This window comes from Solea solea, chromosome 4 (genome assembly GCF_958295425.1).
Source record: "Solea solea chromosome 4, fSolSol10.1, whole genome shotgun sequence".
In the NCBI taxonomy this organism is placed as follows: Eukaryota; Metazoa; Chordata; class Actinopteri; order Pleuronectiformes; family Soleidae; genus Solea; species Solea solea.
This window is the reverse complement of record NC_081137.1, coordinates 13,731,842-13,756,662: the sequence shown is the minus strand read 5'-3', so window position 1 is coordinate 13,756,662 and position 24,821 is coordinate 13,731,842. Positions and strand designations below refer to the sequence as shown.

Here is a 24,821-nt window from a genome sequence, read left to right as displayed (position 1 = left end):
CACCTTAATGCAGAGCCTTTGCAGGCCAACACAGGCACAGAAAATATCCATCTTTCTTCGATTAAGTATTACATATCCACTCAACCACCACTGTGTCTTAAGAATAAATAATTTCAGCCACAAATGTTAAATTATTCAAAATAAAACACATTGAACATGACTTCAGTTAAAATGAAATGAAGATTTGATCATGCATTTTCTCAACAGAGAAGAAGTTATTTTTGAGATTTGTGTGTGGCAACAAATCTAGGTTTTATTAATCAAATAGAAAATAACCAACACCCAGATGGTTAAGAGGTAGTTTAATTTATTGGTGCTAGGCATGCTCAGGCTCACAATCATTTATAGTTACCTCTAGGAAGCACTAAATCTGTGAAAAGGAGTTGAATGGGCAGTTAAATGGCTCACTGAGGAGCTTTTACCCTCTGGCAGGGAATAAATACTCGTACAGTCTGCATGAGTATGCTATTACTGATAGCAATGTGCAAACACTGTGAATCACTAGCTTAGAAGAAAATCATTGTCAAGTTTTTTTTATTTCGGGGCTGTTTTACACCCCATCTTCTTACATACTAAAAGAAAGTCATTGCTAAATTGTTATAACAAGGATCTTAAAATATAATGTTTTAATGTATCCTGTCTAGGAAGACTGAGAGAACATTGTTTTGTTGTCTATAACTAATGAACCAATTGTATAACACAGACTGACTTCATTTATATCATGAAAAGTCCTGATAGTGTTGGCTTCTTTCTCTCTAATGAAGATATCACTTTCAAACCCCCAGCAGCAGTAGCAGCAGCAGCAGCTTTGTGGCTGGAAGTTGTCCAGCACCAGCAAATTAACTGCAGCCAGCCTGGGCCGAGTCTTCAATTTACAGAACAAGAAGGTTATGGTTGAGGAGTCACAATGATTTAATGACTGCAGGTAGTCAAGTGTCAGAGAGCTGGCACCTGAAGCGACACACAGCATTGTCACCACAAACCAGAATTTCTCACCGCTGCTTCTCTGGTCTGTTCTCTGCTTCTCCTCCTTCTACTTTCACAAAATGTAGTTTGGTCATTTTTTTTCCATTCAGGTGGAAGTGGAGAGAGGGGACAGAAAAGCCAGTCTCTGGTCTTCCTGTTGTCCAACTGTCCGGGCATGAAATAGGTCAACAGGCGCCCATCGGCCTGTTGCGTTGACTCACAGGCATTCCTTTCCTCTTACTGGAGTGGAAGATAGACAGAACAGAGTCTCCATGACAGCTACAGTGGCTGAGCAGAGATTAGCCTCGATGCATTGTAAACTGCATCGCAACAGTCCGATGTGACATTGAAAACCTCTAAACCAACACTGGTTCTCTCTGAATAGAAGGTTATGCTTGTGTTACCTGTGTTAGTCTGTTGCTATGCCAGCAGGTTTGTGTCAAAAGTACTAATATGAATTGATTAAAAGGCAGCTCATGGAATATTTTCCTCTCTGTAAAAGACGAGTTCAAACTTTCATGAATAAAAGACAAACCTGAGGCAAGACTTTCTAAAAGACTCTCTTTCTAAAGAGTCTCACAGTATTTGTGTTGAGGTTGTTCAACAATTAAAGTCAGGAGAGCATTACTTTCTTTGGTGATATACAAGATGTTGTTAAGTATAATAAATGGTTCATTGATAACTAAATTCATTACATCACATGTCATTTAGCAGACGCTTTTATCCAAAGCGACTTACAAGGGAATTGAGTACAACCTGCCAGGGGTGGAGTTAAACTTACGACCATGAAGTCTTTGCACACAGTCTTAACTACTGAGCCACTCCACCCCCCATTCATCACAGACTATTTTGTTACTTGATTAGTTAGTAGTAGTTATTAGTTAGTCAGTGAATTCAGCTGTTTTAATTGAATATGTTCTGGTTTCTTTGCTTAATATCTGTGGTTTGTGGAACAAACTAAACATTTGAGGGTGTCATTTTTTGGGAGGGATAGGGAAACAGCTACAGTATGAACATTTTACACTGCTTTCTGAATTTTTTGGACAACACAACTAATCAATCAGGAAAATAATGACACATTAATGGATGATGAAAATAGTAGTTGTGGCCCTAATGGACACTTTCTTCACTTCTTCAGATTCTGAGCTTTGGTGCAGTTAACTTGAAAGCAAGGCCTGAGCGCTATATTTAGGAAAAGGCTGGAGATCATGAAAATAGAGTGGGAGGACTGTTTGAAGTTTTAGTATCGTGACAATCTTACACTGCTGTATCTCTCTTGTCAGCACGTCAACAGACAGCTGGCAAACCTTACACAATGTCTTTAAAAAAAGGATGTACAGTATGCAAGACTCCCTGTGTGTTTAAGCTGCTCGTCTTTGCCTGAAAAGTAAAAACAGCTCAGTGCTTCCCCTCTGCAGCCCAACAGGAAAGAGCAGCATGACTACTGCCATGCAACATAGTGCCACTTAGCTACTTTAATCACATATTGATTTTTTTAACACGTCAGGCATGGACTTTTAACAAATGTAGGGCAGGAAGTAGTAAGGTAGGAACTAACAATTCTTTTCAAAATCAATTCATCTGTTGATTGTTTTCTCGATTACATGAGTAACTGTTTGGTCCATAAAACGTCAGAAAATGTTGACACATGTAAGTTTTTCCAAATGATGATGTTGCATGGAACAAAGAAACCAGAAAATATTCAAATAAAATATATTGAATATAAATATATTTAATATGACTTGTTTTAATAATAAAAAAAAACCTCAAACCAATTATCAAAATAGTCGATGATTAATTTAGTAATTGTTTCAGCCCGTTTCAGTGATATCCAATAATGAGGCTAACATAGTAAATTGAGTTTTACATGACTTTACATGAGATAACTGTGTGAAATAGCTAAAAGGTTGAAACTAGTATTAGGAAATGAAACCTGAAACTCCTGATGATTTCTGTCCTGGCAGTGTACCGTTAAAATAAATATTACTGTAGAGTAAATATGTCTGCTTTGTCCAGGAACGAAAATGCAAGATTTACTTCCCTGTGCTGACCATAAAAAAGAATATAAAAGCACATTCTGTGGGAACATTAAGCTGCGTAGTGGAGAGGGTTTTGTACCAATGTTAAAAAAGAAAGAAAAGACAAAAGCAAATTGTCCTCCAGCAAATTGGTCCTGTAGCTTCTTTTCCATTGATGCACAGCTTAAGATACAACATCCAGTCTCAAATACTAAATAAGGCAAAGTAAAGTCTTGCAGTTGAAGTGCAATTCTGTTAGGTGAACTGTGACATTGTCATGGGAGTTCATCAAAATTCATTCGATGCTCAGGTTATGGTTTCCAGTGACACAAACAGGATAATTAACCAGCACATGCTTTTCTCTGCAAACAGTGGCTGGTGTGTTTACTGTACCAACTGCTCACTGCCATGGAAAGTCTGACTGAGGTAACTTCCTCATCACGTTCAGGCTGTCAGAAGTTGGACACGCTTGTTTCCTCATGCTGAATCCCTGCCCATCATCAATTTCCTCTGATAAGGTGTCAAGATGGCACAATAATCTACGCACTTCCACATTCTTTGGCTTGTTGTTCACTGTGGTGTCACGGTAAGATCTGGGGAGCAGCAGTCACCGTGCAAAATGAATCACTAGTTTGTCAGACATTAGTTTAATGACAGAAATTGAATAAACTACCCATAAGTATGTTTGTATTGATGTTTGTACAGTATAATCCCTGTACAATAAGCAACATCAAGCGTGAATGGATCAACCAATCAGAGCAAGGAGCCACTTTGACGTGGCAGTTTTATATGCAAACTAAGAATTACAACAGTCTTCCTGGTAAGCAAATGCCACAGCAGTTTCCTGACATGCGTGGGAAAGGGAGGGGTGAGTGCATAAACTCACCATTAAAAGTCACTAATTCTTACACACAAGACCTTTAAAAGATTTGCAAATCAAAGTGGAATATCTGTCAGAAAAACAGCAAAAAAAGTGGATGGGGATCACCAAAATCCATGTATCAATTAAAAAGGCAATAGTTGTCTCACCCGAACAGATTCAATGCAGAAGAGAGGTCAATTATGCACATCATGTACAATGAGTACTCTGTACACACCCACCAAACCTCTCCTGAGAATAGAATTTGATAGATAACGTTTGATAGATAAAGTGAAAACAACCTGTGTTGGTGCCTTGGTGGGCTGTGAATGTTCAGAGGGTTTAAAAACATAAGCAGAGCTTGATGACATTCCGTAGTGGAAGAATTCATTCAGCAATTATTAGTTATTCACTTACATGAAATCTTGGAGAAAAAAAAATGTATTTCTGTCAAATCTCTCTTTATCGTGAATCTAACTGAGCTTGGTTTCTACACCCATGGCAGTACCCATTAAAAAATAATAACAGTGCGGTGCTGCTGGTAACAGCGAGTGAAGAGAAAGAACAATGTTATTCCAATGACAACACGCCAACTGCTATATTGATAGTATCCCCTACTTTGAAAACACACTTCTCTTTTCCATGTTTTTGGCAGTGGCCTCAACCATTACAGCCACCTTCAAGCATCCCCGTCAAACTTCTGGGGGAAACCATGAGTGTGTGAAACTTTGCTTTTTTTTGACTACATGGAAGCCACAACAATCCATTTTACCTCACTACACAAACATGTTTTCGATCAGGTTTTATCCCCAGCCAAAATAATAGACCCACTGTTATTACAGTATATATTACTGACAATTCATCAACAGCTGACAACGAGCTGACCACAGGCTCTGGTCTTGGCAGCTCTCCTGGTGAGCCAGTGGGGAGACAGGAAGGCTCTGTGTAGTTGCCGTTGGTGTAGTTTGGTGCTGATAAGGACCTCCTTATCACAGCAACAGGCAGCTTACTCCTTTAACCTGCCACTTCAGAGATAACGTCATCAATCACATCTGAATGAGCTCCTCCTGTTCCCACGTTTCCTTCCCTACTTTCCAGCAATAGAACAGCAATTCTGTCTGACGGACCTCAGCTGGCTCTGTTTCGCCATCTCGCCGTTATGGAGAATGAAGTTCAGTCATCGCTTTTATCCATCATTATGTTGCTGTTCATTAATGCAAAGCATGAATGATCCCCTTCTTTGCTGCAGGATCTTAAAGTCTGTATGCGTAAAGGTCTAATATGCAAAGTCTGCCTCACATGATATCAGGAAACAAATATTATATATTATTGTTAAGTAGTGATGTGCAGAGTGAGTGTCGTTCTTAGTCCGAATGACCAGACCCTGTAAATAAATATCTGTGTTTACAAGACGGACCCTTTTGAACACTCCCTCATCACATTCATGACCAGTTAACATGTCTACATTACATTGCGTTGCGTTATATTACGGACAGCTCCGAGTTCAGGACATCCTGTACTGTATACAATGTGTGTGTGACAGAAGGTAGTTCAAAGAGTTCAGTGGAAGCAGACAGAGATGGACGTCCAAAGAGCTCATTCATTAGCTAAGGAGAGAGATAAGACTAGGGTTTAGAATCTAATCATGATGTGAAGTACGATGTTTTTCTGTTCCAGGTACCCTTGAATAAATGTTTTGTGCCTTTGTAGATCCACTGTGAAGTGTACGTTGTAATGCACATGTGTAAATGACAAACCTAGGCATAATATTGTTGAAATTGCACTTATTTTTCTCAAGAAATTTCAGGTTAATAACATAATATGTTTTGTAAAAAGATATTTCATTAAATGTAAAACAAAGGAGTTCTTGTTGTTAATATGTTATTATGCTATTACTTTACTGGTCCATCCCACTTGAGATCAAATTGTGTTGTATGTGGCCCCTGAACTAAAATGAGTTTGACACTCCTGCACTAAACTATTGCATACTGGACGAATCTGCTTCCTCCTCCCTCATACACACATACCGTACACCTACACATTCAAATGATGAGAGGGTAGAATACAAAGTCAAGCCATTTAATTACCAAACTCTCATTTATCATAGATGCTCATTTAAGAAAGTAGAGTGAATTCACAGCCAATCAATTTCCTGGCTTGACAACGAAGGTTCAGAACAGAAGAAATACGGTGGAGAGGGTGATTGCATGGATGGAATTCATTCCAAAGCCTGAGGAACATTTCTTTACTATATAGCAAACAGTTTACTCCCTAACCCTTCACTCTTCCCATACCCCATAATGTATGTGTGCTAATCTCATCAGTGCAGTGTCATAATTAAGTAATTACATAATATGGTGTGAGATCAAAGAAGTTACTATTAGCCGTATTACGTCCTGTGTTAACACTCAGCAATCACCAATCTTTGGTTCTGTATGTGTACTGTAAGCTTTAAGTGTAGAGAAGAAAATGGGAGCTAATCTTTTAAAGCATGCAGCAGCTTGCTAGCAGCACCATCCAACCTGAGCCAGCTGTACTCAAGCAACACATGCCACTGCAATGAAATGATGCAGCTTCAGGAGGTCGACACTCACTGCTGATCATAAAAAACAACGCGCTACACTGCTGGTGTCTGTGTGTGTCGTGAGTACTGCTCAAGACATTTGATTTTACATACAAAATCAGGTAAAGGCAGCGAGATGATGCTCTGTGTGAAAACATTATCATTTGTAGACATATGTGCAGGCTCTGTGTTTATTCCATATAATAATAATAATACATACACAACTCGTGCCCATTTTGTTTAAGAAATTCAGAGGCTACTAGGATGAGAAAGGTTGATTTACGATAAGTGTGAATTCGCTGCCGAGGGCAGTTCTGAGGGACTTTGAAATGGAAATCTTGCGGAGGCGCAGCGAGCCCAGGGCAGCAGAGGGCTGTGAGCCTGAGGCGGATGATACCATCTCCTCGAGCAGGTTCCCTTACACTTACTGTCAGACACACTCAGCATTTTCCCCACCTGACTACGAATACACATACACAGGTAAAACCTATACACAAACAGACAAACATAATGTTAGTCCGTATATGTAACATAACACACCAAATCCATTACAAGAGTGTGGATGTATTCACGCAAAATGACGGCAGAAGCAGAGAACAGATCAGCTGACTTAAAACCTGTTCAAACAGCTTTTATAACTCCAGGATATATTAATCTGACAGGACTGATCAGTCAGTGCTGTGTTCACTCCATACTCATTAGTCTGGACTTGCCTCTCAGGTATCTACTCAGACATGACATGTCACAAGATTAAGCTCCCATCTATTGCCTTTTACATCAACAGAGAAAGACAGACACAAAGAGGTGTCAGTGATGCTGAGGACCAGCACAGCACAAGAGAAGCAGACCTGACTCGGTTTCCTCCTGTCTCCCCGGCTGGTTCCCCATATTGGTCCACTCCACGACTCCCACACTCCGCAGCAGTGTGGACTAATCCAAGAATCCGTGGCTGCAGGGGAGGTCTGCGTGAGTGGGAGAGTGTGCTGGGGTTGTTGTCGCTGCTCAGCACCCACAAGCAACAGCGGACAGCCACACAGAAAGGAAACCATGCGATGTAAAATTCCTCTTATCCTCCCCTCCCTCTCCTGGTCTTCTTTCCTTTCCTCTACTCCTCTCCAGGGCTGTGCAAGTGTGTGCGTGCATTTGTGAGAGGGCGGGCTATGTGTCCTGTCAGTGAATGACTCTGAGGGAGTGCGTGTGAATGTGTGTGTGTGTGTGTGTGTGTGTGTGTGTGTGTGTGTGTGTGTGTGTGTGTCCTCTAAAATGGTGACAGTATGTCACGCTGGCAGGCAGACAGGCGAGCAGGCAGCGTCGTGTTCATTTCATTATTGCTGTGATGACTGGAATCAGCTCAGAGGAGGAGTGGCTTCCCAGGCCAAACGCACACACACACATGCACATTAGCACACCTCCTCCCACTGATGTCAGCCAACTTACTCTCACCAGTACCAGTTAAACAATGGTGAGATGAACCGTCCCTCACACTGGCACTGAAAGGACAAGAAGGAGAGAGTGAAAGGAGGGTGGCGAGAAAAAGGAAGGAAAGATGAGCACAGGGAAAGGAAAGGCACTATTTGCATTTTTGGCCGAGTATGACAATACAGCTCTTGTTTTTTTACCTCCCCCCCAAATAAACTTGCAGCTTGGGACCTCTCACTCCAGCTCAGAACTGCACACAGAACACAGAACTACAACTTTCATTAACAAACAAATATCCACATAAATGGGCTGGGGATCATGGGCTAGGCTTTCTGTCCCTTCTTCTCTGCAGGACACCCAACAAAGGACAACGGCATATGTGTGTGTATATATAGTGGCTATATATATGTATATATATATATATATATATATATATACACATATATATATATATATATATATATATATATATATATATACATATATATATATATATATGTGTGCCTACATGTAGGGCTGGGCAATACAGCAAAAATCTTATCAAGATGTACTTTTGTACATACTTCGACATTGATATATCGCAATATAAATCTAATAAAAAATTCTGCAAGCCGGGCAATATGGCTTATAAATAATACATAAATATTTTAGGATATATCTTTAGCTAGGATTGGCAACAGACAATCCTAGCTAAAGGAAAAGATATAGATGAAATATCGACATATTGCCCAGCCCTACCTACATGTATATGAGTCTAATATGGATAATATTTGACTTTTAATATTATGTCCTTCCTCAATCACACTGTATGTACTGGTAAAACAGGGATTACAATCATGTCAGTTTATACATTTAAACTGTTTAACATAGCAGTGGCTTAACTTACATCCCTTTAAAGTGATGTTATGTTCCACCTTACCTCAGGCAGAGGTAATAAATGTATGCTACACCATTTTATCGAGGATTCATGATTGGTTACAGTGCAGTGATGATCAAAAACACCACCATGAATTACTAAAATCAGAAATTAAAATTCATCTTAACTGCACTGTCAATTTTTCAAAGCCATGCTTGACACAGATAAGCGCTGATATTTTTAGGTGTTTGCACATCCACACTGTTATGCAAGCTTAGAGCCACCAGCTTATTTTTCTTTCGCTCACTGAGAAGAATCATGTATAAAACACTCCAAAGCCCTGATAAAGCCTTTTAAAATATTCCTCTAAACGTGTAGCTTGCTGTGTGATTATAAATATATAATATATATATAATATAAAACCGTCTGCCAAATGACATGTAATGATTCTGTTCATGTCAGTTTATCTTAACAAGAGGTATTAACCATCTAATACAGAACTGTACATTCAAAGCATTGATATCTTTTAAATATTGCATAAATTGTTGGTAAAGCTTGTTTACCCTTTATTTTAGTATTCTCCTCTCTCCTAATCTTGAAGCAGCACGCTCACTTTAGTAAACAAACACGCCAGTAATCCAGCTAAGAATGTTCTCCTCACCACAGGACGTGCATCTCTGTGGGTCCAACAGACCTCTTTAAAAAGATCAGGCTGGGCCATTTCTCTCTGTCCTGCATCTTTATGGGGACTTGAGTAGGGTCACACATTTTCTCAAGAGAGGAATTTCAGACTTGATGCCAAAAATCTGGTCGATGAATCGATTCCAGGTGTTTTTATGGAGGCTCTGTAGATGCAGTGTTCGTTCTGGCCATTGAAACCAACCTTTCCCATGCACAGATTGAGGAGTTTACCATAATCCTTTTCATGCTGCAGACATAATAAACGCAAGAGTACAATATCATACTGAACAGGAACAGGCGGTACGTGGGATGTGAAAGGTAAATGTGTGGGCAACTGTGGACCGTGCATATTTCTGCGAGTCCATCTGCACGTGTCTTCTTACTGTATATTCCATGTGCAGCTTCTGTCATGGCTGAGTGCTTATGCAGGTTGAAACGTCCCTCTGGACTGAGGCATGTTTGATTAATTCATCTGACAGATATGAGCAGCTCCCGCACCATACTTCTCCCTCCTCCTGCATCCCAAACACTGACACACACAGACAGGACCCTGCAGGGACTATACTGTTGTGTCTGGAGTCAACAGTATGGAGACATACTTTTGCTCATCATTCACTGACAGTTGCATCAAAAATTAATCTCCCTTCTCTTCCTCCAGTAAACTGGTGCAGGCTTATGAGCTGTTGAACTGGGAAGTGACAATAATCTAGTGTTGTAAGCAAACCTTGTATATGGCAGACAGGCAGAGAAGAATCTCTATCTCCAACACATTCTGACAACAAGCCCCTTGTACAGCAGAGACAGAAAGTTAACAAAGACAGTCCATAGAGAAAATCAGTGTTTTTACCATAACATAGGAGCTGCTGGTCTACTGTTGCCTCCTTTGGTAAGTTGGTGTCACTTAAGAACATCTAACCAAACCAAAGTCACTGATGTAGGCAGATTTTCTGTATGGGCTTTGGTGCAGGGCTTCAAAAGTTCAATTTCCAGTAAAAAAGGCATAAGAACAGCAAGATGGCAAGTGGCAAAGACATTCTAATGATATTGTAGAATTAGTTGAGAGGTGTAGATTTTATTAGGTTGCTAAACTTAGTTTTTTTTCTGGTCTGTTGGCAACCATCAGTAAGTGCCCACGTCCTAAGCTGGTTCCCAGCATAGAAGGCACACACAGTGCAGTCAGTGTTTACTATGGCCCCTCAGACTTGTTATTAGCATCTGTCCTCAGAGATCTGATCATGGCCAGATTAAACTAAGGACGACTGATCGCATGTAGCATTAAAATGCATCCTGAATGAGTCCCCTGTGACCACATATAATCAGATCTGGTAATCCCACTCTTCCCACACTAACTGACTGGTTGCAAGAACAAAATTGAGTTTTAACGAGTCCGACTGTAGAGATCAGTCTTCTGTGTGTGTGTGTGTGTGTGTGTGTGTGTGTGTGTGTGTGTGTGTGTGAGACAGCGAGAGAATCGAGAAGAGCAGCTTGAGTGAATCAATTGCACTGAATTTCTTTTTGACCATAACAAAAAAACAAATCGTGTGATAATCTAAGGGTGGCTGCAAATAAATTAAAACAGTGCAAAACTACCACTGATCAGACGTCAACAGCTGAGGAGGTGGCCTCTAATCCAGCTTGCATTCATGCGGATCAAGAATGCCAACAAATGTGTCCAAAACCATCACCATCAAGGTAAAAGGAAATAAATACAATGTGATAAGAATACAACATGAAACAGAGCTACATTAACCTACGTTCAATAGGATTTTTAAAAATAAATATACATTTTGAATATCCTATAAGTTATGGCAGTGCTGCTGATCTCAAATCTACTGTCGGAGTTAAAGCCACTAGAACAATAACACTATCTGTGACACAACCTTCAAACATGGTTACAGAAAACCACACAGGGATAAGTATCGATAGAAAGATAGAGATGAATTCACATATAGAATATGAACCATCTCTCATGAAGACTAAACTGTCTTGAGTCATTTATGTGAATCCAATACAGACTTTTATGTCAGGCTTAACTCTACTATTAATGATCAGCGTGAAAGCATCGAGGGAACACAGGTGAACAAAAGTGCCTGTAAATAAAGTGGCTGTTTATGTGCCGTCACCCCGACTGGGCTTTTTATTTATAAAGCCTCAAGTCTCATCTCATTTTGTCTCTCCTCTCTGAAAGAAATCTTTACTGAATTATTGATAAGGTGTTTTAAATAAGTCATCAGGATGAGGCTGGGTACTAACCCGCTGCCTGACTGCACGGACGAGTTGGTAAAAATGACAACTGGGGTTGGGGCGAGACTCCATTAGCAAAAATAACACTTTTGGATCATAGTGTGGCGTCATGCTGTGTGGGCAGGCATGGGTGGAGTCAGACTGTTAGTCAGATATGTGTATGTGTGTGCGTGTTGATGTTTTAACACCTTAAAACCTACTGAATGGCTGAATGATTTGGGGGAAAAACCAACAGATTTATTTGTTAAATGATGGGATTGTGGTTTTATTTGTGGTATACCTTTAAAGACAAGTTCATTGTGTTTTAGATTCAAAACATGACGGAGAAAGTACTAACCTAGTTCTAATGTAAGACAACTTAAAGAGGGCTAGAGTTTAAAAACGAATGCTGAAATCCTAATCTCCACAGAAACATGAGGTCGCCAAATAGTTTTAGGATTTAATCCTGAGGAGCTACACTTATACCCACAACATAAACATACTGAATTTGTGAGCAGAAAATTGATGTTAAATTGTGAATAAACTGGCTGCAGTATTTCAATTGAACGTTTCCTTAATCTCTGATGATATGATATATCTGTACAACAAATACAGTTTTTTAAAAGGTATGTATGGCTTCTAACATGTATGTATGTATGTACATGAGAAAGTAATGCGACCTTTCATTGACTACAAAGTATAAAGTCTGGGTCAGACGTGCTCTATAATATACTAAATTACAGATTTTGCAATATGCTACTTGCGTTGAAAACTATTTATTGTTTAGCCCTACAGTGTCTGTTTTCTTAAGCGCATGATGCAAGTATACTGTAGTTAGTTCCAAAGACAAAAACCTTTCTTTTATCACACAATAACAGAGACTACAGTGAAAACTGTCATTTAGTGTACAAAGCCCACAGCTGCATAATGAACATGTATTTGGAATTGAGGATGAGATGGTCCCATAAAACCTTTTCAAAGCTCAGGCAGAATAAACGAGGACACTAAAGAGAAACTGTGAAACGTGACGGCACGTACTGTATGTCCTCACAGTGCTGCAATATGACTATTGATATTTTTTATGCATGCATAGTATCCTGGGAACATGTGACCTAGTTCTAATATAATAACTGATGCCTCAGCTCTCACCACTCCAGCTCCTTCCTCACATTTAATTAACAAGGACTCACTGAATGTGAATGTGGTTACAGTTGCAGTTCCTAAAGAAACGGCACTGTAGAAAAGAGTTTATTAATTTTTTCGTACTCCTTTCGTTTTCACTTCTCATACTTCCACAGTCTAGTCACAAATAATACTTGACACTCAGGGAAAAAAACCTTGATTACTTTCTGTCAGGTATGATGACAGTTCGGCTTCAGTGAAATTCAGAGCCTGCTAAGTCCTCAACATTTTTATCTCAAAATGCCAACACGAATTTTTGATCCTTCTCTTCACACAAAAACTAATTCATCTCATATTTCCGTTCCCCTCTACATGGATAACGACAAACACTGAGCACGTTCCAGTATTATATGTCAAACATTTCAAAATACCACAGATCATCACCCTCATCTAAATTCAAATCATGACATTTCCCCTGCGTGTATAATTCAATAGACTTTCCGAGCGGACACAGTGACTTAGAATTGAGGGCAGGAGGCTAAATGATGATTGACACCTACTGCCTTCTAGGACTGGTTAACCATCACTGCTCTCTCTCTCTCTCTCTCTCTCTCTCTCTCTCAGGTGTCTGATTTGATTTTGCGCTATGCAACCTGTTTGACTGTCCGTCCATATATATCACAATTTAAATCAAAAGGTTTTCTTTTGAGATGTTTGTGCTTCTCAAAGGAGAGTGACAATACACTGCAAATATCCTCCAAAATAAAATGTCTACTGTTTATGATAAAATAAAGTTATTGCCTTTAATTTCAGATAATACCTGGTGGTTAGGGTTTGTATTTATTTGGCTTTTTTATGTTAAATGAGGGCTATTTACATAAGTTAGAAACAATGAAATTGAAACTGATATATCCACAAACCATTAGACTTAAAATGAAAGTATAAAGTGACTTTTAACTTTGCCAATTCTGTGCATCAGTATAGAAAATATTTAATTTATAATATTTCACAAATGCACTCAATATAATAAATGTGATTATCAATGCAATAGCATTTAAAAACCAGAAAAAGTCATCACAAATACCTTATCTCATCACGACGATAACAAAAAACAATGATATCTGGTCATATTATAGGTATAAAATTGAGTTTCAGCCCAGGGTGAATTATTTTGTGCAAAAACATGTCCATTTGTGGTGTACAGGTGTGCTCAAGGACAGGATATGCCTCTAATAGAAAGTAAAAAAGAGGGTATTTTCTAGATGACATGGTAGCCTTAGTGCAAGAATGTTTTGTGTGGAGTTTGCATGCTCTATGTGTGGGTACCAGAAATTAACAAGTAAAACTAGGCCAGATGCAGTGTGTTTAGAGACATGTATTTATCATGAACAGCAGTAAGTGGGTGTCTGTTCTTGTCCTCTGGTGTGAAAAAAAGGGAAAAAAAATGGTTTGGTTAATTAAAGCTCAGCCCAATGAAAGCTGATCATGGTTTAATTGTGTTAAAGAGCCGAGGGCCTCATTTGGCCCGGGTTTCTCAGCTCTGCTGGAGTCTTTTGTCAAATAGAATTCAATTATCTCTGCTTCAGCACCACAAACCTTTGAAGACGAGTTTCAGTAGAACACGGGATCAACGCGCGGTGGAGATGGGATACCGCAAACAAACACTGCCCTCGCTCTCAGAGGATTTTCTGAGGGTGTGCGTCGAACAACATTAATTACTGCAACCAAATCCCTGTCATTATCAACCACCATTCTTCAATATGTAACTAGAGCAGCAAGAACCTTTACTTTTACATTTGCTCTGTTTATCCGCAAAGCACAAGATCTATAGAGGGGTTGTTAAATAACAATAAAATATACTTGTATCATACATGTCTAACCATCATCATCTACATCTTTGACACCAGATTTATAAAAGCTAAAGGAGACATGCGACATTATGGATGCCAACTGCTTTAAAACAAAGAAGAAGGATCTATACGCCTCTACAATGCAGCTTGTATTGTTTTCTTCTTGGTGTGGCACATTCTCTAAATTCTTGTCATATCGAGTTACAGATGGCCTCACACGGGTGATCGATATGGCAATTAGGTAAACAAAGAGAAAGGTAAATGGCATCTCACAGCTGGGAACGCCAGTAAGTAAGGTAATGGCAGGAAGAAGTAGGAGAGGTTATGGCAAAACATTAGGAAGAACGCTGAGCCATCTTAACACCCAGCTTTTCATGTGGCTTGACATTTTACCAAGAAACTAAAAACGTCTTCTAAACGCCTGTTAAAAGTAGTTGACAATGATCAATTTTGTATGGATTTTGAAAAAAAACATACTACGTGCTGCATCACTATTGAGAAATTAACTTTGCAGTAATAGAGGATTTAAAAAAACAACCATAAAACTAAATGTATGTATTGTGATGTACACAGACAATGAGATTAAGTGAAATAAAAAGTGAATTATGTCTCAATAAAGAAGGCAATTCCACACAATAATGCCTCATTGATCGGCTATATGTAAATATTACATTATGTTCACAGTGAAACAGGCAACACATTCAGTTATCATTGAAATTAACTAAATTAACTAAACGTTCTGTTCTGTTTTGTCTGTTTTATAAACACTAAATACAGATTTGTAATGATTTTTACTGGTTTGTTCAAAGGAAAACTACATTTACTTACACTCTTATACTCATGTATAAGATTTAACAAAGCTGTAGTCACAGCAAAATCTCCTTTATTCAGAGCTTTGAGGAGATTCTCTGTGCATTCACTGATAATAAACAAGCATGCAAACAGGCAATGAAGCAAAATAAGGTCAAAATACCAGCCAATAACACTACCTCTTTCATTTTCTGTACTTTGTATATTACTTTATACTTATATTAATACTGTCATCCATACACATTTTGCTGTTTACATGACTGAGCAGGTGTATTGTGCAGTGAGTCGAGTATAAATGCACCGACTGTCTCCCAGAAAACCAGAGTCCTCAGCCACCTGGGGGGGGGGAATAAAAGTGGAAAGTGAAGCATCTCTCAAGCTTCTAGTTACCATGAGCAACCAGTGATCAGGGAATACTGTGCTTAGATGGTGTGCTGTTGCCCTCTAGTGGCCCCAGTTAGTTAGTTGCACTCTTGTCATGTTGTTTTTCAGTTTATTAAAAGGTTCAAGTTCTTCCCACTGATATTTAAAGAAATAGACAGGAAATAAATTGATTAAATAAAGGTTATACAAGGCTGAGTGATTCTGGTAAAATATGTAATTGTGATTTTTCTCATTACTTTTGCAATATAATTTTATTGACTTTACTTGACTTCATTATAATAAAGTCAAGTTTTAGGTAAATATTCACCGTGTTGTACATTTAAAACCAGATGGAGCATTGCCACGTGCGACCACCAAAATATTAACTCCTATATTCTCATGCAAGTGTGAGACCATAAAGATATGAGTTTTTTCCAACATGTATGTATTAAATGTGTTTAATGGGATAGAACAGAGAACAATCAAAAATAGATTCCTTAAGCCTTTGTGATTTGCTTATTGTGATTCCTAAAAATTGTGATTTTGATGAGAAAACAATTGGTATGGTGTTGGGCAACAAGCCACAAGTACAGTTGCACTTTGTGTTGATCCTGGTGTTTTGATGATAGTGGTGCAGAGAGAAATGTTTGGAGTACTGGTCCAAAATTTCTAAAAGGTCATATGTTTTCAGCATATGTTTATAGCCTTTTCATACTTTTCATTTACATACAACATTCTCGTCCTGTTTATCGACAAATTCTTGGCATTTTTTCCTTTAATTTGTCACCCATTTGTGTGTCTGACAGCAGTTGTAGTCCCTTACCAGACAGGCTGCGAGGACGGGCCTCAGCCAGATCTGAGATGGCTCCTGTGGTTACGGTCTTCCTCATCCTCGAGCCTGATGCGGCAGCTCCCAGTGCAGGCTTTGTCAAGGCATCATCGCTGCTTGCTCTTTTAAGCTAGAAACACATCTGCTGTTAATATCTACGCTGCGTGTCTACAAACATGGCAATGATGTGATTTGATTCAAAATGACAGTTCATTTAGTTAGTGGTAAAAGACTGTGCTTGTGACTCACCCTGCTGAGACGCTGGTCTGAGGCAAGCATGTTGGAGGATCTGGAGGTTTTCATGGCTGTGGAGGTGCTGGAGGAAGAGGAGGGGACCAAGGAGGATTGTTTGGCTCGCTCCTGGAGTCCCGGCTTGGGCAGCCCCATCTTGGTGGCGCCCGCTTTCAGCATGGCTGTTTGTCAGCTAACTACACCTGAGAACAGCCCAGAGAAAGAGGAAAAAGTCAGGAAAATGTATATGCCACTGCAGTGCAGTGCAGTGGTTGTACATTTCAAAACTCATATATACAGTATATATAAGGTTATACACAGTTCACTTATTTTAAATTATTGAAGTAATTATAGTTAAATTACTTTTCTAATAGTTTATATACTGTATGTTGGTGCTTATTTATTAAGTTCTTGTATATTTGATACAGAGGAAAACCATTTATTGTATATAATCTTTGTTCTTCATATATATTCATATATATATATATGTACACATATACAGTACTGTGCAGAAGTCTTAGGCCACCATTAGATTTGTTGTTTTAGCAATGCTATAACGACAATAGAGGATAACTATTTCTATTTCACTGGAACACATCCAGAAACTATTTATGCAGTTTTTTGAACAAAAAACAAAAAACAAAAATCAGAAAAAAAAAAAAAACATCCTCTACAGGTGACAAGTATTTAGCCAGATCTAGCCTTACACTTGAACAATAACACAACTCTGTTAATACTGGAGTGGAACCTTAAGTAATGTTACTGGTAAATCCTGTGTTTGTCCTACTATTTCATTTAAAGAAATATCTGCTGTAAAAAATGTCTATTATGCCAGGTTTATTCAAGACATGCTTGAGCATTACATACACATGTTGACATGAGTTAAACTCATTGACAGCTCGCTCGTATATAAGACCAGCTTTAAGTCGCATCACTTCATTCCAAATTCCAATGATCACAGAATGTGACAGACACAAAAAACAACAGAGCTGGTGGTGCCTGAAACTTTTGCACAGTACTGTATATATATATACATATACATATATATATATATATATATATATATATATATATATATAGATCAAATAGTTAACTATATATTTATACTTTAGTGAATTAACATTTTTTTTATAATGCGAGTCCAAACTTCCCTGAAATGTCAAAGTATTATGAAACTACATGGGAAGGGGAAACACAGCAAAACAGGCAGTGCCTTCGCATTGTGTGAATCAGCGCGCTACACCATGTTAATACTGTCTAGGCAGTGACATTTGCGTCTGTTCCAAAATATACAAACCAAGCATTGCTTTGAGGGCAACTGAGGTTAATCCTGTAGCAACACCATTCAGCTGCCTCCTGATAATGAGTCCACACACAATCTCTTATCTAAATTGTTCAAACTAACAGCACTGAGTGACACACACCTCTATCTCCACACGTCTAGCGGGAGGCATGTGGGCAGCTGGCAGCTGCAGCCACAACTGTCATTACTCTGTAAGGAGTGTCATTAAAACACATTCATTTTTTTCTGACTCCAACAGGATGTGGTCACACAGTCTGTTAAAGGTGTGTGTGTGTGTGATCCACAGAAGGAAAAGTGTTTATCTGAACAAAGGGAGGCTGTAGGAAATGGAGGGATGGTGATGTGCACTTAACCAAGGAGAGAGTACAGTGGTAAAGAGCTCTACAGTTCCCAGAGGAGAGGCCAACTCATTGATCGAACTGAGGTAAACTGATCCTCTTCCTCCGACAGCCACAGAGAAACCCTCTAGTTTTTGCAAACACGTACACAACATACTTCAGGAAAGCACTGTTGCTGAGAACGGCCATTTCCCTCTGTTCTAAACTATTTATAACTACTTGGACGAGTGATGCTGCAATAAAACTCTACACTAGCCGCCAGTCGGCAGATGTACAAATAATATTATGGGACATAAAAAGACCAGAGTGGGCATGATCCAACTCTGAGACCATAAACAGGATAGATACTCACATGTTCCCATCAAAGGACACAGATGTTGGGACATTTCTCACTGCTACTACTTACTGCATCTATTAATTAATCAACCTAATCTGCATGTCTGTAAACACTGAGGTGGGACCGACACAGGGGAAACCAAGGTTTGAACTCAAGTTTTCAATTAAACTGTGGAACTGGGCAAAGAGATTGAGCTGAATTTAATGCTAAAGCACCTCCCTTACATGTTAATGTTCTTTAACATGTGAGATATATATAGATATATATATATATATATATTGATGTTTCTATGTGAAAATCATGTGAAATCTGAAATGAGTTGTTTTATATTTCAAGTCAAAATGAACCCCATCTTTCAAAATAATTATCACATCAAACATCCTAAAGGGTGTGGTTGTAAACCCACCAGACCATTGAAAAACAATAAAAGGATTTTTGTTTGGAATTTTAGATATATTTCTCCTTGCTGGTCTATCATATGATACAAATACCTCTCTAGGCAAGATCCTGTGACTAACTACTTGGGCCTTGTAGTCTAAAACCTCAGCTGTGTGATGCATCGCCTCTCTCAGATCAGCTTTCATAGTTAGGGCACCGCTCGATCCCAACCATGCATTTGACTCACCTCTCAACCTATGTTGTTGTTACAAAATGAGGAAGTGAGACAGAATTGAGGATGTCCCTCTTGACAATACGCTATATTTCTTTTAAAAATCAGAGAGGAAACTTAGCAACAATGTAACCTTTCTGTGGAACCAATTAAATCAGAGAGTGTGGAGTGTTTGTGTCTCTGGACCACAGCAGAACTCAGTCATACATCTTTATGTTCCTCTGCAGACATATGATTCTCAGGAGCCAGAAGTGTGCCCCACTTACTTAACCACGACCTAGTTGCAAAGCTAAATGTCTTTGAGAGACATACAGCAAGGTTATATTTCAAACTTAAAACTAGCCAAGAATGAAATCAGCTATTGCACACTAAAGCATGCACAGTCTGACAAAACACAAACATGTAACTTAATTACACCGTGGTTTACGCCAGCTCTGAAAAATAAATCAGAAAACCAAATGTAATTTGTGGTCACCGCAGCCATTAGTAATGGATGGTCATCTGTCATAATTACATTGGTTTCAAAAACAGGAAGATTCATTTAAAAGGCTCAATATGTGACAAAGCATCAGAGGAGTTTCTTAGATGACAGTTGCTGTCAGACTGGACCGCCGGGATGAGATAAGGAGAGAGCATGAGGAGTCGATAACAGCTGACAGTTTTGGATCTTGGGTTGAATCAGTATCTCAGTAATCATAATATCTCTTAATCTGATAAAACACTGGGGGGAGAAGAGTGGACACCGTGATCATGCGACGAGATTCAAAACTGATAAATATTAGAAATACCTCAAGTCAAGCTCTAGGAAGGTTGAATTTTACATGTCAAACAAGACATCACGGTAAATCTCCCTTAGTCTACCCAGTCACTGAAAAAAAGACACAAATTCACAACAATTACTGTAATTTACTACTTCAAAGTAGAAGGAGGACTTATTTTTTTTACTGAAAAAAAACCACATGCACAATTATTTCAAGGTGAAACCTGCAGTGGAAGAACTGCTCAGCAAAAAAAAATGCTGAAACAAAACCAATAATTACTCTGTACAACCCTACTATGTACCATAACAGTCAGAGAAAATACCTTCCATGTACACATTCATAGCATGAACATGTAACTTGTCCAGTTCAGTTTGCCACAACCACAAATTGCCTCAGATTATGGAGGGAAATCCAAGCAAACCAGGCCTGACCATTCTTTGACCTTAAATGCATGTTGTTCTGGAGAATACGGAGCATATGAGAGGGGAAATGTAATGTACCATCTGTGTATGAAGAGTGAAAACACTGTCACTGCCATTTATACAGACATTAAAAAAAAAGATCAGTGATGAGAGGGGAAAGTACAGTCCTAAAAAGGCTACAAAGCGTATTATAATCAGACCTTTTTGTTTAAAAAAAGTTCAATCATTGCAATAAAAAAAGGCCAAAACCAAAACCCTCACACCTACAGTATTTTGAATTTAAATCTGCCCCCAGTATTTGGATAGCAGGTTGACTTTTAAAACACTAACATGGATCGTAACATATGAGCAGCATAACATAGTGTTCATTTAGTTTCTCAGTTCTGTGAAACCTTGTGTATACCAATCCTTCTGTACTCCACAGGTTGTCTGACAGAAATGTAAGAATGTGAGAAACCTGCCAGAAATATCAGCAGCAGACGTTCCTCTAAGAACATTTCTTCCTAATGTTTCATAAAATTACTTCATTTTTTCCGATTTCAGCCGACACACAGTCGAAAGTCACATTGGAAAAAAAAACCCTAACTATTTTGCCTGTAAAAGAGTCAAACAATGCCTGAAGATAAAAAAAGCATGTCATTATCATCGGAGGGCTTACAGTGGTGAGTAATGACAGAGAGGATGAAAACAAACAAAAACAACGGCAGTGAAGTTGACTCACGTGTTAGGACGCTGTCCTAGAGCCTGCCCTCTTCAGTTCCCTGAAGCACAAATTATTAAAAATATTCAACCTTTGCTGAGCTCCGTGGGGAGATCCACAGAGGGCAAAAATGATCAGGAGCAACAGCCGTCTGTCTCTATTCAGCAGTTAAGATGAGGAAGTACTGACTACAGGCTGCCAACCGCTGTGCTGCGAGTATGCTGTTGCCTCTCTTTCACTCTCTCTCATGCAAAGAGGAAGGGAGCAACAGAATCTCAGTCATGGTATGTTTTTTTTTCCTCTCACAGTTTTTCCAGACACTTTATTACTTGTGAAGAAAAGACAGCGAGAAAGTGAGGAGGAGGAGGAGGAGGTGGAAGAATAGATCTCCACTAATGGACTATGTGAAATATGGATTGTGGTTTCTACTACGGGTGATCACACATCTTAATACCATTGCTCTCTGAATGAAACATTTCCTGCCCTTTGTTAAGTGGTTTGCAATTTGAATTAACCTGGGACAGAGTGTGTGTGTGTGTGTGTGTGTGTGTGTGGTTCAAGACACAACGGCTCCATTGTTATTTGAAATGAAATATCTCCATTGTATAAAGCAAGTCTGCTGTTTCAGTGACAGTTCTACATGTAAATCTTGTCTGGTTTATTTTGAAAATTGAAAATAAAAATGTGATGTAGGACATTGTTAATGAGTTGTTTATATCCTTTGTGCAGCCACCAACACTGACAAAGCTAGCCCTTTGTCCCAGACACACTTCATATTGTGAGAGTGGATGCTGTGAGGAGGGGTCTCTATTGTTTCTTCTCCCATGCCGCTCGGATTCTGATTCAATTCCAACAACGTACGGCATGCCAAGGCTATAGAGCCTGTGGGTAGAGAGTGTTCTGCACTCTGGCCTGCGATGAAACATGCTTCAGTTTGTGGCAAGTGGTAAACTGAGGAACTTGGGTCTGACCACACCCCTACACCACCACAAAACTGCCTTTTAAAAAGGGCGCTGCAAAGGGTTGAGAAACAGTTGCAAATGTTTTTTTCAAGCACTTTTCAAACACAGTTTTTACACTGCTAAATATTTCTGAGTGTGATTTGATTTGAACTATATGCCTTTGACTACGCTGACGCTGCGAAAGGCAGGAGCCATCTGTGTATCTGTATCTCTACAGATGGCTTCAATGATTGCCATCCTAACAAGAAGCGTCATAGGTTAATTGTGAACAATCAAAAAAATGTGCACAGCTCACAATCGTCTTAACTAGAAATAATACATAGTTAAATGCATCATACTATAACAAACCCCTTAAGGGCAGATGTTGAGACAGTTTACTTAAAAACTCAGCACTATGAGGTTTATGTTGGCTGAAACTTCAATTAGAGGGCAACATTAAAGCTGGAGCCGTGATTTGTTTTTGAAACACTCTATTTAGCTTTTCTTTTCTTCTTTTTTCCACGTCCAGATAGTAGTCTGGAAAATGAAGAAGAAAAAAGCTTGCAATAGCAGGCTACACTCATGCAGCAGATACATCTTACCTCCTCTTCTCAGCTTTCCCTCAAAACACACAGAGCACAAAGCAGAGCGGAGGAGAGAGCACCGTGAGGAAGGCTTCGTTGACACTGACTGCATCATGTCACATAATATTGTAATGAACTACACAGGTAGACAGGTTGTTGAGTGGCAGTTACGCCAGAGATCCAGTCTGTTTAGTCCGAAATAAATGATTGGTGGTGTTAATTACAGTGTGTAATGGGTATTAGGATTTGATGAGAGAGTCAACAAAAAGAAGTATTTCAGAAATCCATTAGATAGATAATAGCTTCAACTGAAGACTATAAAATGTCAATGTACTTGACTTTTGTGTCAGATATTTGACTAGAGACGTAAAAACAGATATTTGTATTCATCCAATGGAGCCTTTATCATGTCAACATATTTCTTTAAATGTGACATAAAAGAAAAGGCCACACGAGTAGCACTGCTTAAAATATCTTACCCTTAAACAAACTATTGCTTCCTGATGAATGGTGTGGACAGCCTTTTACTTCCTGTGGTGTCACCAACTGTTTTTGTCTGAAGTGCCCGAGTTAACCTGTGTAAGTCACTAGTGCAGTAGGCCTGCAAAACCTAATCCATTAATCAATGACTTAATTAATCAGCAATTATCCAGTTGAATTGAGTTTTATATCAAATAAAACCATGTTCTTTGATTTCAGTTAAATAAATGTGAGTGTGTTTTGTTTCTTTGTTCCTCATTGACAGTTTGTAGACAAAAAAAAAAAGAGAACATTGTCATTTTGAGGTTTGGGAAATAACAGGACAACCTGCAGCTCTGTAGCGTAACAAATTTTTTTAATTTTTTTTTAAATGTATGAAATTAAATCGCTTTCCAATAAGTGGCAGTAGTATAATAAGAACAATGACAACAGTCCCAATATGTCCGAATATAGAGCACATATTTGGTGGGAAAGCAAAGAACCACTTCACTTCATGTCCAACTCATTTACTCACACTCACCACAATGACAGACCAGTAATTACCAGTACACTAAAACTGTAAAAATAGCCCTATGGATGAAGACATCACTAAGAATTTCCGACAGGAATAATCTACTTTGGCACTGCCAAGACCTGTGGCAAATAAAGAAATGGGAAACAACAGAGTCCTGAGAGTATAAAAGAGACCAAGCATTAATAAATAATGCTGGAACATAAAGCCATGTGGCTGGATGCTCTCTAGGTGAAATAGGTCTCAGGAGGTTCCTGTGATTGTGTGTTACGAGAGACTTCCTGGACAAAACCATCAGCTGAACGCTGCCTGCTTCTTGTTCCCCGCCTTTTCCCTCCATCTGTCGACAGGAAAGAGCGTTGACTCACACTCTCCACACAGACACAACAAAAGTGCAGCGATGGTGAGTCAGCTTATCGTGTGGTTAGAGATACTGCTCTGGATCTACCATGCTCACTAGAAGCTGAGCCTTTACTCTCATTATTAATCTAAACGTGGAGAGAAATAAAAATGTATCATACAATTATACTGAAAGTTAATTAATATGAACATCCATTATTGTTCTTAAGACATATGAACTACAACAGTTAATTACTGCCACTCCAGTATAAATGAAAATACATCAGTATCAGTAGTTTCATATTTTAAGGCGATACTGATCTCTATACCTTTTTGCTGGAGTGGCAGTAGAACCCTGCTGCCATAATGAACCGATTTCTATATTTAGGATAACATTTTTTTAATAAATTAGTTTTAGTTTTGATACAGTCACAGCTGAGGATGAAATTCTACAAGATTTAGAATTAGATAGATTAAATATGTTTAAAGAACAATACAATGAGGATGAGCGGTCATCTCTCGCTCCTGAGCTCCTCTCTTCAGATGAGCACACACAGACACACTCATACCCATACGTGACAGTTGAGCCGAGGCAATCTTGCCATCTGCTGCTCCAACAGTCTGCTGATACTGACAAGAGATTTACTGTCTATTGCGTCTTTTTTCCGACTCTAAACAAAGCACAGTGGAGCTGCAGAAGTGTTC

The 24,821-nt window shown here is 38.9% G+C and overlaps 1 protein-coding gene across 4 annotated transcripts in view; it reads right to left on the bottom strand.

The window, feature by feature from the left end:
• Window positions 1-24,821, bottom strand: part of specc1 (sperm antigen with calponin homology and coiled-coil domains 1) — a 77,684-nt gene that overhangs the window by 44,413 nt on the left and 8,450 nt on the right. For 2 of the 4 annotated variants that reach the window (XM_058627039.1, XM_058627040.1), the window contains exons 3-4: window positions 16,809-16,993; window positions 16,554-16,689 (exon numbers count right to left, since the gene is read on the bottom strand). In XM_058627039.1, the coding sequence (XP_058483022.1) occupies window positions 16,554-16,689; window positions 16,809-16,970 (298 nt within the window). In that variant the 5' untranslated portion in view covers window positions 16,971-16,993. Of the gene's footprint in view, window positions 1-7,254; window positions 7,739-16,553; window positions 16,690-16,808; window positions 16,994-21,282; window positions 21,501-24,821 lie in introns of those variants that run through there. The other 2 variants (XM_058627041.1, XM_058627042.1) reach the window with 2 other exon arrangements.